Here is a 19,591-nt window from a genome sequence, read left to right as displayed (position 1 = left end):
CTCTTCTTACACTTAAAGAGAACGCCAAGCCACGCCCATGTCGCCGCTTCACCTCTTCTCATTGGTCCATGAGATGCCAATATAAAAAACACCTTGTGTGTGTGTGTGTGTGTGTGTGTGTGTGTGCGTGCGTGTGCAAGAGACTGAGACTCAGCATTGCAGACACACACACACACACACACACACACACTATTTATTTAATAATCCTATAATGTATACTCGCGTATAATACTACTACTACTAATAATAATAACTAAGAATAACAACATTGTTGTATTGTGTGTAAAATGTAATTTTACGTGTGTGTGTGTGTCCGTCATTTCGAATTAAAACGAGTTTTCGGCTGTTTCTTATATAAATAATAAAATAATAGCTTTAAATAAGTAAATAATAACTATTGAATCTAATAGTTCTATAAACATATCGTTGCCAGTGTTGATGAATGAGGCTTTTAATGGAGTAATTGATGACACGTCTGCCTTCTAGTGGTCATGTGTTGTCATAGACTGGAAAGAATAATTATATTTAAGCATCCATCATAATTATTGTTTATGTAAGACAGCAGGGTGTGACACAGCACCAAGGTTGTTTTTTTTTGTTACCAACTCTTAACTCACCAGCCTCTCTTCTTTACTGTCCCGAGTTAAAAAAAAATACAATAAAAATGATTAAAACATGCAACTTGTATTTTACCATAATAAACAGCCAAAACTAAAACCTTCCATCATGATCTCCAGCTTTACTGCTGACACTGAAGACTCCTTCCATAAACATTTACAAGTCCCTATGACTGAGCTGTTACTGAATGTATAGTGTGTTTGTAGTGTGTGTGAGAGAGAGAGAGTGAATGCAGCTTGTTCTTCTCTGTGAGGTTCCTCCTTACACAGTTCTGAGTAAAATCCCTAAAGAATGATCCAAGGAATCATTATAGAGCTTAATAATCTTAAACTTTATATAATCTTATCAGTGAACACACCAATATAAACAAGATCATTAATCAGATTTTATTTGAAAGTTATAAACAATACAGACTGTAAAGAACTACAGTGTTCCTCATCTAAACCCGTTTTACACACACACATGCACACACAAACGACATCATCACTAGTCATGTGGTATCATCACTAGTCATGTGGTATAATCACTAGTCATGTGGCATCATCACTAGTCATGTGGTATCATCATTAGTCATGTGGTATCATCACTAGTCATGTGGTATCACCACTAGTCATGTGGTATCATTACTAGTCATGTGGTATCATCACTAGTCATGTGGTATGGTGAACACTAAACTAGAGGAGATATTTCTTTAATTACTTGACTCGTTAACTGTAAGTGTTCACGGGGATTAAAGCTGAAGTCTGATTACTGAGTGATTAGATTATAATTTAATAACAATATAATCTTGAATAGTCGAATATAATAAATTATAAATCTGTTTAATGCAGTTTCTTTTATGATTGTTTATTTAATATAAGTACAGTAACACTCAGTAGCCCAGTCAGCATTATAAGTGTCACATCATTTATTTAATCCTAATAATAATATCTCATACATCCAAAATAAAGACTTAACTCCCCACTGCTGCTTCTAAACATTCTATACGTGATTTATCTAAAAATTAAAATGTTATTCTGTCTGTATTTTATTTCTGTGCTTTAAAGTTAATATGATGATTATAATAATATAGTAATGATGATTTATTAATAATATACTGAGTAATAATAAAATTTAATGTATTAAAATGGTTTAAAACTATAAGAGTTGCTTTGAATTTCTCAATATTTTTATCATCTATACCGTCCTGGAGTTTATAAGGTGTTTTAAAGTGTTTATAAATGTTCACAGTAAAAAACAGTGTTTATCTCAGTCTTTGTATTTTAATAAATTAACAAACACTTTATTAAGAGGAATAGATTTTGATCAAATATTACTCGGTTCACTTGAAGTGCTCTGTCCTGTTTTATAATAATGTGAGAGTGTGTGTGTGTGTGAGAGAGAGAATGTGTGTCAGAATGTGTGTGTGAGAGAGTATGTTTGTGTGTGTGTGTGTTAGTTTGTCAGAATGTGTGTGTGTGTGTGTGAGTATGTGTGTGAGTGAAAGTGTGTGAGTGAGAGTATGTAAGTATGTGAGAGTGTGTGTATATGTTTGTGTGTGTGTGTGTTTGTTGGTTTCCAAGGATGATGGACCAGATGATGGATCAGATGATGGATCGTGTCCTGCAGGTTATTAATGAGTTGCTACAAACATAAACTTTACCAGTCATGTCTTTTTGTCTTTACTGGCTCTCTTATTTCCTGTCTCTCAGATGTCATTTCCCCACCCCCACCATTTTTGATGCCCTTGCTGCTTGGTTCCTGTAGTGCTGATGAGCATCAATGATCTCGTTCACTACAGAAGGATCGTCAAGTGTGGACACATCCCCAAGACTGTCCAACTGCCCCATGGCCACCTTCCGCAGAATTCTCCTCATGATCTTTCCAGAGCGAGTCTTCGGAAGACGCTTCACCACCTGACACATCGAGACAAGAAACAGGACCAGGTCAACATCTAGGACATGTCTAGGACAGATATAGCGGACAACGTCTACTATACCAACTGCAGTACAGACTGTTACTGATCTCTAAATATCTACACTCTTATAGCATTTCAGTTCCTCACATGTACTTCATTTCCTTCATTCCCTTAAGGCAGGGGTGTCAAACTCAGGTGTAATTATATTTGGCCAGCAAGATCATATCAAATGTGCATTACAGCTGGCTAGCCGCATGCTCCACTAATACTACAAATCCCAGAATGCCTTGCCACTGTATTGACACGTAGTCACGAACAGCAAGTGCCCCTCATTCTCTGTTGACAGTCATTAACAACCATGCTACAGTCACATCGGGCAAGTTAACTCCACCCTCCACAAAAATGGCCAAACGAAAGATGGACAATAGGAGCTTTCAAGATAGGTGGGAGGCAGATTATCTGTTCATGAATATAAAGGACAGACCTGTTTGTCTTGTGTGTGGAGCTAACGTGTCTGTAACAAAAAATATAACATAAGAAGACACATTGAATGAAATTATTATTTTTGGTTGTTTTGTTGTTGGTTTTGAAAAAGATCCACTTCAAAAAGAAACTTAAAATGATCCAGTGAGAGGCATAATTTACTTTATTTATTTAAATAAGAAATAAACACCACTGATGTGTCTTTTATTTCAAATTTAATTTCTTATGTGTTTGTAATATCAAGCTCTGGTTGTTCCAAATCCTGTGTTCAAGCTAAACTAAAGTTTGTTTCCATATGAAAAAGGTTGAACATTACACATCAGTTGCAGTTAATCTTTCAATAAATATTCAGTTTGGCCCATGACTTTATCTTAGTTTTATATTTTGGCCCACTGTGACTTTGAGTTTGACACCCCTGCCTTAAGGGTTCTACAAGGAGGGAACTACGAGTTACCCACAGAGCGAGAAAGAGACAGATAACGCATTTGTTTTCCTGTCCACTTTTCCTTTCAGGGTTAAAAAAGTAAGGAGGGAGAATCCATGTGTCTGATTGAGCAAAGTCTTGCCCCCACCACTGACCAAGATTTTCAAAAGAATCTTTATTGAGCATCCAACTGAGCCAAATGGAATCAAATTTTTCATAAAACAAAGCATTCTGGAATCCTCTTTTATATTAAAATAAAATGTGACTAAGTGATAGTCTGACAGACTATTAAGTGAAATAAAGGAATTCATCACTCTATAATTCCAAACCTTTCCCAGGTAAAAACTTTCCAGCCTTGCATCTAATACAAATTCTATAAATGTAATTCTATTAATATAATGTATAATTACAGACCAGGAAGTGGTCAGGTACGGCGTATTTTGCGATCTTGGTGGCCACAAGCTGTCTCAGCTCCTTCACCACAGCCTCCTGGTTCTCCGTAATGTTCTTCTTCATAACCACAAACGCAAAAGGAACTGTGGACACAGGCAGTGGTTACATTTTAACCAGGAAGTAAGATTAACCGTATTGTTCTAAATCGATCACGTACCGATCACGTATATACACAATGTAGTTCTATAAATATAAACATATATAAAAATCTGGACTTCAGTGCAGAGTCGATTCTCACTTTATAGCGCTGTGTCACACTGTGGTCACTAAAGGACATCAGATGACCAGCTACCTTTAAATATAACAGATACAGTACGTTGTAATTATCGGTTCCAAATACTGTCAGATATTTTACGATAGTTATAATATTCCCAACAAAACTAAAACTGTTGTCAGATGTTTAATTGATTAAAAATAAATGCAGTGCTTCGCTGTCGAGCAACAACAAACACACAAAAAGCGTGAGGTCCAAACAAGGACACAGAAACTCAGAGACCATAAACACCCAACACCCCACTGCAGCTCAATAATAAAGGCTTTATTCTCGTCCTTTGGTGCTCTGGAGCCTTTACTCTCTCTCTTTCTCTCTCTCTCTCTCTCTCTCTCTGCATTCTGGCAGTGTGTGAGAGTAAACACGGTGAGAAGGCAACAGTTTGGGAAACCTACTGTTTTCTTTTTTCTCTATATTTCAAAGCATAAAATGCATTATTCAATAAGTGAGTAAAATAATAGCCAGATAAGCGTAGCGTTGTTTATGGTGGGGATAGTGTTAACTCCACTGGAGGCTGTCCTGCCTCTCTCGCTCTGTCATGGCGTCAGGTGTGTACCTGAACCTGGTGTGACGGTGAAGGATGTACTGGTTGTGGTAGGAGAGCAGATCAGGGACGAGAATATATGTTCAGCGTGATAAATAAAGCTGTGGTGGTTTTCGTAAAAGAGTTACGTAAAAGTTGCGTATGTAACCCTGTTCCCTGAGAAGGGAACAAGATGCTGTGTCAGGGCTGACGCTATGGGAATGCTTCTGTGAGGAAATTGTGTCTGCACACATGCCAATTTAATGGCTCGGGAAGGACACATGACAAAGTGATTATACACCGGCAAGTCCATATAAGGCCATCTACAGTATGTCACATTACTCCAGCTTCTATTTGTCTGAAGAAAGCGCGAGAGTACGCACCAGTCGATGACTGCGCCAGAGGCCGTGAGAGAGCACAAGCAGACTGGGAACAAAACATCAATTCCCCTGCAGGACCTGGGACCCTGGAGTGGGGTCCAAGTCTAGGTTATAAAACCTGATAAAGGTGTGCGGAGAGGACCAACCTGCTGCAGCACAAATATCCTCTCTGGCTAAGGCACTGGACAAGTGAAACCCCTAGTCGAGTGAGCACTGATGCCGAGAGGGGCCTCATAAAGGGAGGAGGAGTTACTGGACAAAGCAAATGCAGCCTCTCCTGTTCTGCAGACTCACGAGGCAGGGGACAGTAAGCCTGCAGGATGATCGAAAAACCCGCCATCCTGGGCACCTTAAGGACATATCCTGCCCTGGGGTGCAGAATAGCCTGTGACATGCCAGGGGCAAATTCTAGGCAGGCAGGGGCAATCGACAGGGCCTGCAAATCTCCCACTCTTTTGAGAGGGGCCAAGGCTAGGAGCAGAGCTGTCTTCAGGGTCAAAAACTTCTCAGAGGCTGCCTCCATGGACAGCAGCCCCTCTAGGACCACAGAGAGGTCCCAGGAAGGAAGGCACAGTCTGCAGAAAGGTCTCAGCCACCTGACACTGTGCAGAAAGGGAGAGACCAGAGGAGGCCTACCAAAGGAGGCCCAGAGGACAGGTTCATAGTTTGCAACGATGGCAGCCACGTACTTTGAAGTAGATGGGGACAGGCCCCGCAAAAAGCAAGACTGCAGGACCTCCAGCACTGTACCGATTGGGCAGTGACCTGGATCCTGACAGCGTTTATCTAAAAAAAAAAGCCTCCAGTTCAGAGCATACAGCTTTCTAGTGGAGGGAGCACTAGCATTCAATAGAGTCTGTCACCTCAGATGAGAGGCCTGTCACTAGGAACTGGTCCCCCTCAGGGGCCATGTCCAGAGCTTTCACATCTCAGGGTGGGGGTTTAGGATTGCCCCCGTGCCTGAGAGAGAAGATTCTTCCTAAGGGAAACCTGGAGTGCTGTCTAGGAGGGAGACTAGGTCTGTGAACCAAATGCGAGAGGACCAGTGAGGAGCAACTTCAAGAAGGTTGACTCAGTCGTGGCGCACTCTGGCTAGGACTTGCAGGAGCAGAACTAATGTGGGAAAGGCATACAGACGGAGCTTCTGCCACATCTGCACCAGGGACCAAACTTGCTCCATTACCTGGAGTGGAGACCTCAGCACCCTGGGACTCAGCACCTGCCTTGACAGGAAATCTGCCTCCCGATTTACATGTCCTGGGATAAAAATCGCTCTCAGCAAAAGAAATCTGGTCTCTGTCCCAAGCAGAAACTGCCACACCAACCTGAACAGGAGGCGTGAACGCAGACCACCCTGATGATTGATATAGGAAACCACAGTGCTGACTGTGCGCACTAACACATGGCAGCCCTTGTGGTGTAGGATAAAGTGTTTCAACACTAGAAACACAGCCCTCATCTATAGGCAATTTATGTACCATGAGAGGTAAGGGCCAAACAATGGGCAGGGCGGCCGTCCAAGGTCACTCCCCAGCCGGAAGTGAGGCACCCATCAAAAGAATCCTGCGACGGTGGGACCCAATAGTGGGACCCTAGGCCAGAAACCAGGGTCATTCCACACATAAGAAGGGTACGAAGCCCATGTTACGTAACCCTTATGAACATAAGGGGATGTCTGTGAGGATGAATGCCCACACCCCTGAGCCAGAGCTGGAATGGCCTGATGTGAAGCAGACCCAAAAGGATTTGTGTCTCAGCGACAGAGAGGCTTCGGCCTAGCCGAATAGCTTTTATTGCTGGGAAGATGGGAGCCACCCAAGTGGGGAACAGACATGCCTGCATCATGGTGGAGCCCCAATCTACCCCAAGAAAGGTGGTTCTCTGAGAAGAAGAAAGCACACACTCCCTGGGTTGAAGCTGAGGTCTAGAGACCTCATAACGGCAAGCACAGCATCTCGATGATCTGGTCTTTGACTAGGCAAGAATGAGCCAGTCATCCAGGCAATTCAGTACATGGATGCCCTGGAAACACAGCAGAGCCAGTGCAGCATCCATGCACTTCATAAATGTGCGTGGTGAAATGGCTAGGCCAAAAGGATATGTCCCTAAGGTGCCAAGAATGGCAGGTTGTCCAGTCATCCTGCATGCCTACTGTCTTCTGCCCCATGAGTCAGCAGAACAGAAGAGGCTGCATTTGTTTTGTCCAGTAAGGGCCTTGAGGGCCTTGTTTTGGGAGCTGGAACAGGGGTAATCCGGTTTCCAAACAGCGCCAGGCGCACTGGGTAGTGGAGGCCATTACTCAGGCCTATAACGTGTGTGGTCTTGCCTTGCCTTTCAGCACCAGTGCTCACTCTACTAGGGGTATCGCCTCGCCCAGTGCCTTAGCCAGGGGTGTTCACCTTAAATATATTTTTGCTGCGGTGGGCTGGTCCTCTCTGCACACCTTTATCAGGTTCTATAACCTGGACCTGGACCCCACTCCATGGTCCCAAAACTTGCAGGGCTATTGATGTTCTGTTTCCTAGGCAGCTCGTGCTCTCACACAGCCTATGGCACAGTCATTGACCGGTGCATGGCGGCGTGGGTATTGGCGTTCCTATAGCATAAGCCCTGAAACAGCATCGAGTTCCCTCAAAAGGGAACTACACCAGGTTACCTATGTAACTCGCTTCCCTGAGAAGGAAAGGAAATGCTGTGTCGCTGACAATGACTCGGACGTCCACTCGCACGTCCATTCAAACAAATAGAAGCTGGAGTAATGTAACGTAGATGCCCTTATATGGACTCACTGGCACGTTATCACTTCATCACGTGTCGTTCCCGAGCCATTAAATTGGCGTGTGTGCACACAGAGCTTCAGACACCACTTCCTCAAAGAAGCATTCCCATAGCACAAGCGTTTGACAGGGTATACCATAGCTTTCTCTTTAATGTATTGGAAAGGTTTAGCTACTGTGATTATTTTATTTCTCTTGTCAAATTGCTGTATAATAAAATATCAGTGATGGTGAAAGTGAATGGAGGGCTAATTGTTCCCATACAGGTGTTAAGAGGAATCAGGCAGGGATGTCCTGACAGGGCAGCTGTAGTCTAGGTATATAACCTCATTTGTGCAAGTTTAGGAGGAATCTTCATGGAGTCATGATGCAAGGTGCTAGTGTTAAAATGTACCTTTCAGCATATGCTGATGATGTAACAATTTTTATTTCAGAGCAGAATTATGTTACAATAGTAAATGAGAGCATAAAACAGTATGAAAAAGCTTCCTCAGCCAAACTTAACTGGAAAAAGACAGAAGGATTTATCATTGGGCAACAGAATGAAACTGGCCCCCCACAGCTTCCCAGTGGCCTTAGATGGAGAAGGGATTGGTTGAAGGTGTTGGGGTGTTTTTAGGGAATGATCAATTTGATGCCAAAAATGGGGAGGGCTTGCTAGAAAATGTGTTAGACCGATTGGAAATGGTTATTACCACTCTTGTTCTACTGAGGTAGAGTTCTGGTGGTGAACAACCTGTCTCTCCTCAAGCTTGTGGCACAAAGTGATAGTCATGGAACCACCTGACAAACTTAGCATAAGCAAAATACAGAAAACAATCATGGACTTCTTTTGGAGTGGACAGCACTGGGCCGGGCCTCAATGCCGTCTCTGCCAAGTGGACCAAAACCGTCTGTCTAATTCTGCAAAGAGCAGGCAAACGGATTTTACACACATATTTCTATTAAAAAGGGGATGAGGTGAGTCTGGCCAAAATTCCAGACTTTTATAAGTCAGTGCTGCAAGCTTGGAGGAACATTCCAAAAGTGGAAAGAACTGCAGATGACAAATGGGATTGGGATTTTGATTCTTCAATCCGGTTATTCAGACCAGACTGTTGTCTTCAGTACGGATGAGCGAGTACAGCATTATCTGTATCTGTATCTGTTAACCATATGAATTATCTGTATCTGTATCTGTACTCAGAGTGGGGAAGTAGGCGGGGCTACTTGTCTTGAAATGGGCGGGGCTTTAACTGGTAATAATTAATTTGTTAATAAAAATAACCACGTCTGAACGAACCCACGTTTACCAGAACTCTACTGGTTAGTAAGTACGTATTATTAACGTTACAACCTGAAGTAAAAAGCTGAAGAAACCCTAAACGTTAACGGAAAAGACCCGCGAACCCGAGTGACTGAGGGAGAGACAGAGAGCTGTTCTGTGTGTGACTGTGAGTGAGCAGAGCGAGACACAGCAACACAATACATCTGTATGTGTGTAGGGGAGGGGCGCTGTGACTAGCCTATCACTGTAGGGGAGGGGCACTGTGACTAGCCTATCACTGTAGGGGAGGGGCGCTGTGACTAGCCTATCATAGAACGCTGACACAATCAGCTACCCAATGATGATTTTCATTCAATCCGAGCACAGATATTGACTCGTATTACTCGTATAATACTCGTACTCGGCAGAAGTGCTTTATCCGTACCGGATACTCGTTTCAGCCGAGTATCCGGCTCATCTCTAGTCTTCAGTGACTGTGAGAGCTCGCCTTTTAAGAAATGGAGTTACAAAGCTGGGACAACTACTGGATGGAAATGGTTGGAGATCTGACGAAGGCCTTAAGGTGGTGACAGGCTTGCGATCAGCATGTCTCATTTCAAAGATGAAGGATGATATCTTCGCTGTGTTACCGAGCAGCTATAGAAACATAATTGTAAGAGGGCCTCAAAAAGACAAACTAGACGATCAGGACAAAATTAAGATGACTCCAGCGAGGGACAAGAAGAAGTAACCAGTGATTCTATTTTATCCTTTAAAACCTCTAAATTGGGAGATCTGGAGTCAGCATCAAAGAAAGCACTGTACTATACCACAGTGAAAATAACACACTTGCAATGTCTGAGACAGCAAAGAGTGCCAAAGTGGCCAGACCTGCTGGGACCAGACTTCCTTGTAAGGGACAGGTGGAGAATCCAGTATAAGCCTCCCGTAGAAAATCGGATGGCTGATCTACAGTGGAGGCTTATTCACGGGGCGATAGCTACAGACGCACCTGTCAGCAGTGGGAGGGGACTGTAGGTTTTTTACAAAAAAGAGGATTTGTAACACTTGTTTTTAAAATGCCCACGATTGAGCAGTCTTTTTCAAACTGCAAATACAGATAATCTTAACATAAAGTGTGTTTGTCAAATACCTGATAGGAACAGCAAAGCTAATATCTGGAAAACAGCTCACTTACAGAGACTCGGCAGGGATGCTGAAGGGGTTAGTGAATGGAAGGCTGAAAATCGAGTTTTCTTATTGCAAAATAATGTAGAATGGTTTGAGTTTCATGAAGAGTTAGTATTTAACTTCTTAAAAAAGTATGTATGAAGGTTGTGCGCCGGGATGTGTTTTTTCTTTTTATGCAACCTTTATGAAGTTTTTTTTTATTATTTTTATTTAATTTTCATTTTTATTTATGTATTATTTATTGTAAAATAGATTATAAGGTCACAGAATTTTAAAATAAAGGCAAGGTTAAACCTCTCTCACACACACAAACACACACAAACACACACAAACACTCCTCTCTCTCGTTCACCTTAAAGGAACAGAGACTGAATTATTTGAAACTAACCCTAACTAAAAAATAAGTCCGTTCATGAACAGAGTAAAAGAAGACGAGTTCTCCTCTTTCTCCACACCACCACTTTCTCACCTTCTCCTTTAACGTCATGAGAAATTCCGATGACTGCAGTCTCAGGAACGTCCGGGTGCTCGTCCTACAGTAGAACATTACTCAGTCCTCAACATCCAATCAAATGTGTCATCACAGTATAAATATTTGAAAAGCTCTGCTTCTCACCAGGACATCCTCGATCTCCGCTGTTCCCAAACGATGACCACTGACGTTGATGACGTCGTCCATTCGTCCAGTGATCTGGTAATATCCGTCTGCTGTCCGGTGTGCTCCATCGCCCGTAAAATAATAACCTACAGCAAATAGACACACATGAATTCATCACAGTGCTAATTCACAGGCCAAGCCCCATTCAATAAGACTGACATGTACACGGGCCACACCCCATTTATTATGGCTGACAACTGTGTTCTTACCTGGATAGGGTTTAAAATATGCATCCAAAAATCTTTCATGATCTCCATAAATGCTTCTGGCCATTCCAGGCCACGGTTGGCCAATACACAGAGCACCACTGACATCATTTCCTGTCAGGACCTGGCCCTATGATAAAGGTGATATGACAATATTACATACAGCTTGAATCTTTTGCAGTTGTAAAGAAATGCAGTGTTCAGTTGTGCATCTTCTAAAGCCCTGCTGCCAGGAGGTGTTAATCAGAGCAGGAAGTCAGTGGCAAGTAAATATATGACTTCTTGTTACTTTTGGAGCTGCTCCATTCTGAAAATAAAACCAATCTGTGTAAAACCATGACAGAAAGGACAAGTGTCTTTTACTATTGGATCCAGGTGTGTCCTGTATCTGTTTGTGGCTATTATTCTGTGTATTATCCACCATTGCTGATCACCAGATCTCTTGTCAATGGGGAGTTTTGTACAGGGGTCATACAGGGGTCACCTTTCGAGGAAGAGCCTGGTCCTGCCAACTCTTGCCACTTAGACTCTGGCACATGTTTTAGAGCTTAAAGGAGCATCACCTTCAGACAGGTGTAATGCAAAGCGTTCTTTCTGGCATCCTTAAAATCTTTGAGCTTTGGGGTCTTTAAACTCAACAGCTTTCCTTCCATCTCTTCCCATGTATCCAGAAGCTCTTACCTCTTATCTTGGAAAAATTACTGTTTCCTGGTTGTTCTTAAAGCTCTCTCTGCAGTGCTTTTGTAAAGGTTCAATGTTATAGAATTTACAATTTCAGTTCCTAATTTGTCTATTACTCATACTGAAGCTTAATAAAATTTCACTTAATTAAAAATCACTTAAAATTTCCTCGGAATACACCCATACATCTAAACTTTTATTAGTCCTGCCTTTACCATCACAGCCTGCAAAGACTCAGAGTCCAAGCTTTTTATATGAAACCTGGGGTTATACAGTAAAGGCTACTTTTTTACCCAAAATCCACCTTCAGAAGTTTGCTCACAGAAAGAGTAAAAGCCCTCCAAACTTTTAAGTACTGTCTTATAGAAAGTTGTCAACCTGTTTAGATCCACCTTATTTGGATCCATAAGAAATAGAGGATGATCAAGTCCCAGTTGTCCAACTCTCCTCAAGAGTCCTTGTGCCCTGAGCCAATGCTGTCCTGACCCTGATCTTAATGACAGCAGTAAGAGGGTACACTATGACTATTTTATGCCACAGTGCCCCCTATAGGACAAATGAGGAAGCAACCATTTCTTGGGCCAAACAACATCATCTTTGTCCTGTTATCATTAAAATGGAGAAAATTCACTGCCATCCAAGCTTTAATGTCATCAAGACATGAAAGGAGATGTCCTTTCGCTTTAGGTATGTAGATTTGGGTATCATCTGCATAACAGTGGAAGGAAATCCCATGGTATCTAAGAATACTAAAAGTAGTCCGCCAGGTACCACATCATGAAATAAGACTGTGACCCCTGCACTGACATTAGAACCATGACTGAGGACATGTTCCCCCTGTATCAGAAGTCATATCATCATCAGCCTTAAGAGAGAGTAAGAGAGAGCAGGACAGAGAGATAGAGAGAGAGAGAGAGAGAGAGAGAGAGAGAGAGAGAGAGAGAGAGAGAGAGAGAGAGAGAAGGGAAGAGAGTGATAAAGGGAGAGAGAGGAGGGAAGAGAGTGATAAAGGGAGAGAGAGATAAATTGAAAGAGAGAGAAAGCTATATATGGATTATATTTTAGAACATCACAACAGAAGTGTTAAATTTTATACACAGCAACTTAAAATTCACTAATAAATGTTAGTGAAGGATTTTACCATTTCATCCATTAACGCAGGCTGAATACCAAAGAAAGGTCTCATGGCCATGGCAGGCCGTATTTCAGCGCCAGGCTCGGCAGGCCGTGGAGCAATACACACTCCACCGGTCTCTGTGAAAAAAAAACAGGATGGAATTAAACATAACCTCTAAAACCTGGAACGACTAAAAACACATTCAATTCTGTGTGGAATTGTTCAATTATTGTTCAATCAAGCTCAATTATTAAGAACATTAGCGGTGCTGAGTGTGAGGATCTTTACGCTTGTAACCTTCATCTACTGTAAGATTCAACACAATGTACAGTTCACAACCAACACACAGCCATTACACACTGTTACACACAGCCGTTACACCCTGTTACACACAGCCGTTACACACTGTTACACACAGCCGTTACACAGTGTTACACACAGCCGTTCCACACTGTTATATACAGCCATTACACACTGTTACACAGCCATTACACACTGTTACACAGCCATTACACACTGTTACACAGCCATTACACACTGTTACACACAGCCATTACACACTGTTACACACAGTCATTACACACTGTCACACACAGCCATTACACACTGTCACACACAGCCATTACACACTGTCACACACAGCCATTACACACTGTTACACAGCCATTACACACTGTTACACAGCCATTACACAGCCATTACACACTGTTACACACAGCCATTACACAGTTACATACAGCCATTACACACTGTCACACACAGCCATTACACACTGTCACACACAGCCATTACACACTGTCACACACAGCCATTACACACTGTCACACACAGCCATTACACACTGTCACACACAGCCATTACACACTGTCACACACAGCCATTACACACTGTCACACACAGCCATTACACACTGTCACACACAGCCATTACACACTGTCACACACAGCCATTACACACTGTCACACACAGCCATTACACACTGTCACACACAGCCATTACACACTGTCACACACAGCCATTACACACTGTTACACACAGCCATTACACACTGTCAATTTATTTGTATTGCACTTCTAACAATTGTCTCAAAGAAGCTTTACAGAAGTATGGAAACAGAAGGAAGAGAAAAATAAATAAATATATAATACTATTAATAAGATGAATAATAAGAAGAAAATAAGAAGAAAAATAAAAAAGTGAATATATACAATTAAAGTTTAAAATGAATTTAAAATTTAAAATTCTATATATCTACCCCTATCTCTAATGAGCAAGCCGGAGGCAACAAGGAAAAACTCGCTGAGATGACAAGAGGAAGAAACCTTGAGAGGAACCAGACTCAGAAGGGAACCTCATCCTCATTTGGGTGACACTCTACAGTAAATAGTGTAAACTTCAGTATATTTTAATGAATGTATTAATGACCTGTCTGCCACCAAGTGTCCACCAGGGGGCATCGTCCTTCTCCCACCATGTTGTAGAACCAATCCCATGCCTCATGATTGATGGGTTCTCCAACTGACAAAAAATCAACAAGAATAAGACTCGTCACCAAACGTCCAGGCGTTAATCAGGACAAACATTACAATTCATGATGCAGCTTAATTATAAATACAGGAGAGTTTACATTAATCAGCAACACCTCCATAAGGAGAACAAAATCATTATGAGTTTAAATTCATAGGAATAGGAGAACCTGCAGAGAACATAGAGTTCTGACTACATTTGATCAGGGTAACGTGCTCAAGCTGGCACAGGATCAGGTCAGTTGTGTGTTCATGTGTCTGAACAAAGACGCTGAACATTGCAGATAATATAAGATCTACTAATAACATACAGTAACTTACTCTGAGATGAAATAAGTCACAGTTACACTTTAGTTTGTTGTTTTAATACATTTTAATAGTGCAATAATCCACTTCACACACACACACACAGACACACACACCCACACACACACCTGAGCCGAGGATTCTGAGTGACGAGCGGTCGTAATTCTTCACCCAGCTGTCCTCGTACTTCAGCAGCAGCCTGAGAGCCGTAGGAGCAGCATAAAACTGATTAATCCTCAACCTCTGTACCGTCTCCCAGTACCGACCTACACACAAACACATGTTTTGGTACAGAAAATATTTGGCGAGTGTGTGTTTGAAATGTGTGATCTGATTTGAAACTGATTTAACACACTGAAGTTTAACTTTGAAATCTGATCATTACTCAGCAAGATGAAATTCTGTTTAATCAGCAGTTTAATCCTGAGATCATTATAACTGATTTTTATTTATATAATTATGCTCCTTACACTAGACCTGTAACTGAATCGGAGTGTACTGTGTAACCTACAGTGGGATTTACCTTCTTTATGTCAGAGTATCATTAGTGATGTGGATAAGAAAAAAGACAGGAACCTAATCAGATACGATAACACACTAGAACTGTCCTTACTTTACTGCTTCAAAATAAAACCAAGCTGCTGATGGATTTAACTAGCAACAGTAAGACTGTATTACTGACAGGCATACACACACATACACACACAGTTTCTTGTAACATATTTCATATCAAGATTTGTTTGTAGTGATTTTAAGTAATTGCACAGAGCTGCTGTTATCATTGAGATTCTTGTGAAGTGGGTGTAAGAGTAAGAGCTCTGTGTGTGACACATTAACCTCAGAGCAGTGATTTATCGTCGCCTCATCACACAAGCAAAGGTAACTGTACAATTGGCTGCTCAGCTGTTTCATGGTCAGGTGTGTGTTATTTCCTTATTAAATCACTTACAGCTAAGCAGATAAAAGGTCTAGACTGGATTACAGTGCAGCCTTTTTTTTTTGGAAACTATTGCTGTTAAAACTCCCAATATGAAGTCCAAGTTATTGCCAGTGAAGCAAACCATCTGTAGTCTAAAAAATAAATAAATCAGGCCAAAGAAGTCACTGGTGAATTAAAGAATACCAAAAGGTCCAGAAAAAAGAATAATTATTTCTCTGGTGAAGAAAAACTCCTTCCTAGCAGTTGAACAGTTTTAATAGTTAATGCAGTATAGGTATACTGTAGAGTCCAAATCTCACATATCTCTGTATGCTGCATGACAAGCCCCTGTATAAGGTCCATCAGGTCATCAGGAACCTGAGTGTCCTACACAGAGCCCTGAGCTGAGCCCCACTAAACACCTTTGAATAGGATGATCTGGAAAGCAGATTGTGTGCCACACCTTCTCACTCAACATCAGTGTCTGATCTCACTAATCTTCTTGTAGCTGAATGATCACGAATCTGCAGCCACAATCCAACATCTACAGTAGTGGAAAATCTTCCAGAAAACTGGAATTTATTAGAACAACAGAGGAAATCAATCTGGAATGAGACATTAACATGCACATATGGGAGTTAGGGTGGGGGGGGGCATACTTTGGTTTGTACATACATACAGTAAGTTGCTGTGCTAGTTTCCTGAATCACTAGATGGACAGGTATTAATGTCCTCTTAGGCTTCCATGTTCTTCTCTTCCTCCTCTGACATTCAGGAGTCTGATATAGGTGTCTTCCAGGTAAGTTATTGCTGTGTGGATGCAAACTCATGTGGGTCTACTGTGGGCAGGAGGCTGGAAGGGATGTGAGCCATGACCAGTCTCACAAAGCACTTCATTATAATGGACGAGTGTAATTGTATTGTAATCATTCAGCCTTGTGATGGTGGTTAGGGGATGTAGTAGGGTTAGTGGTTAAGGTGTTGGACAACTGATTAAAAGGTTGTGATTCCCAGGTCCATCAAGTGTCTGCTGCTGGAACCCTGAGCAAGACCCTTAACACTCAGTTGTATAAAAAATAGATCAAATGTAAGTTGCTCTGGAGTAGGCTGTCCAAATGTCCAGGTGTGGTTGTCATTGGCCTTACAGTTATGGTAATTAAAAGCAGGTGGAAACAGTAGAAGATCAGGGACATGTTGAAGGTCTCCCTGGTCAGCACATATTCTGAGTACATGGTCCAGTCCTGTGGCTTGTATCAGTGTTTTTCTGACCTCTTCTGGGCACAGTGAGAGTGCCTGGTTCTGCATGCTGTCTGGTGTGGCAGGTATAGATGGTGTTGAGATCATCTGATAGGGAGGTATTAGTTGCTGTAGCATTATATTTAATAGTCACTGATTGGCTGTAGTTATTTTTAGGAGGCTTGGTGCCAGGCTTCAGCTTGTTCCTGGCTTCGCTCAGTGCCACCTTGTCACCAGCCCAGTAAGCTGCATCACAAGATTTCAGCAGGACTCTCAGCCCTCTATGGGTCCAAGGTTGTTGGCTTGGGAGCTGATTGTTAGAGATTTGACACATTCCCTCATGTATTGTGACTCTGAAGGCTATTTGTCCACATTTCTGTGTGCTCTGTAGTTGCTGCAGTTTTATCCTTGTCTTTACAACTGAAACAGTCCTCTGACCACACACACACACACACACACACACACACACACACACACACACACACACACACACACACACACACACACACACACACACACACACACACACACACACACACACACACACACACACACACACACACACACACACTGTCCTCACAGAAGGTTCAGTCTATTGGTACACACATAGCTGTACCAGTGATGCCGGTGACTCTAAGATGATAAAAAGACATCTAAATGTTCCAGATCAGTGAACCGTGTGAGACAATAGATGTTTGTGTTGTTGACAAATACACAGCTAAAAGTCTGCACTAGGCTCATGTTCATTATTTCTGAAAGTGATACACAAATAAATGTAATGTAATTATTTATTTAACTACAACATCCTGTGCAGACAAAATAACTTCATAAACAAATATTTATGGACCTGACTGTAGATGATTCTGTAGATGATCTGCACTGATCTACATTTATTACTGTGTGTGTGTGTGTGTGTGTGTGTGTGTGTGTGTGTGTGTGTGTGTGTGTTACCTGGATTTGGATACACAGGCGTGCTCTCAAACAGCACGGTGGTTCCTCCGTTAGCGAGTGGTCCGTACACAACGTAGCTGTGACCGGTGATCCAACCGATATCAGCAACACAGCCGAACACATCACCGGGGCGGTGATCAAAGACGTACTGAAAAATTCATTCAGTTTATTTTTATAACACTTTTAACACTGGACAATGTCTCAGAGCACATTCATCCACCATCAACACTACTGAACACACACATCCACCATCAACACTACTGAACACACACATCCACCATCAACACTACTGAACACACACATCCACCATCAACACTACTGAACACACTCATCCACCATCAACACTACTGAACACACTCATCCACCATCAACACTACTGAACACACTCATCCACCATCAACACTACTGAACACACACATCCACCATCAACACTACTGAACACACTCATCCACCATCAACACTACTGAACACACTCATCCACCATCAACACTACTGAACACACACATCCACCATCAACACTACTGAACACACTCATCCACCATCAACACTACTGAACACACTCATCCACCATCAACACTACTGAACACACTCATCCACCATCAACACTACTGAACACACACATCCACCATCAACACTACTGAACACACACATCCACCATTAACACTACTGAACACACACATCCACCATCAACACTACTGAACACACACACACACACACACACACATTTTTATATTTTTATAACACTTTTAACACTGAATAATGTCTCAGAGCAGCTTTACAGAAATACAGAAACAATAACAATTATACAGTTTAAAATAAAATTACTACAAATAAAGGTCAAGAAGGGTATATAACACACATCCTCCATTAACACTACTGAACACACACCCTCCATTAACACTACTGAACACACACATCCACCATCAACACTACTGAACACACACATCCACCATCAACACTACTGAACACACACATCCACCATCAACACTACTAAACACACTCATCCACCATCAACACTACTGAACACACTCATCCACCATCAACACTACTGAACACACACATCCACCATCAACACTACTGAACACACTCATCCACCATCAACACTACTGAACACACTCATCCACCATCAACACTACTGAACACACACATCCACCATCAACACTACTGAACACACTCATCCACCATCAACACTACTGAACACACTCATCCACCATCAACACTACTGAACACACTCATCCACCATCAACACTACTGAACACACACATCCACCATTAACACTACTGAACACACACATCCACCATCAACACTACTGAACACACACACACACACACACACATTTTTATATTTTTATAACACTTTTAACACTGAATAATGTCTCAGAGCAGCTTTACAGAAATACAGAAACAATAACAATTATACAGTTTAAAATAAAATTACTACAAATAAAGGTCAAGAAGGGTATATAACACACATCCTCCATTAACACTACTGAACACACACCCTCCATTAACACTACTGAACACACACATCCTCCATTAACACTACTGAACACACGCATCCCCCATCAACACTACTGAACACACGCATCCTCCATCAACACTACTGAACACATATCCTCCATCAACACTACTGAACACACACACATCCTCCATTAACACTACTGAACACACGCATCCTCCATCAACACTACTGAACACACATCCTCCATCAACACTACTGAACACACAC

At 41.9% G+C, this 19,591-nt stretch overlaps 1 protein-coding gene across 1 annotated transcript in view; it reads right to left on the bottom strand.

Annotated features, from left to right (window-relative positions):
• Positions 1-990: 990 nt before the first annotated feature.
• Positions 991-19,591, bottom strand: part of acss1 (acyl-CoA synthetase short chain family member 1) — a 31,595-nt gene continuing 12,994 nt past the window's right edge. The window contains exons 6-14 of the mRNA XM_060878997.1: positions 17,864-18,011; positions 14,886-15,023; positions 14,351-14,443; positions 12,950-13,062; positions 11,131-11,257; positions 10,880-11,007; positions 10,733-10,796; positions 3,837-3,958; positions 991-2,513 (exon numbers count right to left, since the gene is read on the bottom strand). Coding sequence (XP_060734980.1) covers positions 2,313-2,513; positions 3,837-3,958; positions 10,733-10,796; positions 10,880-11,007; positions 11,131-11,257; positions 12,950-13,062; positions 14,351-14,443; positions 14,886-15,023; positions 17,864-18,011 — 1,134 coding nt within the window. The 3' untranslated portion in view covers positions 991-2,312. The remainder of the gene's footprint in view (positions 2,514-3,836; positions 3,959-10,732; positions 10,797-10,879; positions 11,008-11,130; positions 11,258-12,949; positions 13,063-14,350; positions 14,444-14,885; positions 15,024-17,863; positions 18,012-19,591) is intronic.

This window comes from Tachysurus vachellii, chromosome 10, assembly GCF_030014155.1.
Source record: "Tachysurus vachellii isolate PV-2020 chromosome 10, HZAU_Pvac_v1, whole genome shotgun sequence".
Classification (NCBI taxonomy): domain Eukaryota; kingdom Metazoa; phylum Chordata; class Actinopteri; order Siluriformes; family Bagridae; genus Tachysurus; species Tachysurus vachellii.
This window is presented reverse-complemented; position numbering and strand designations above follow the sequence as displayed.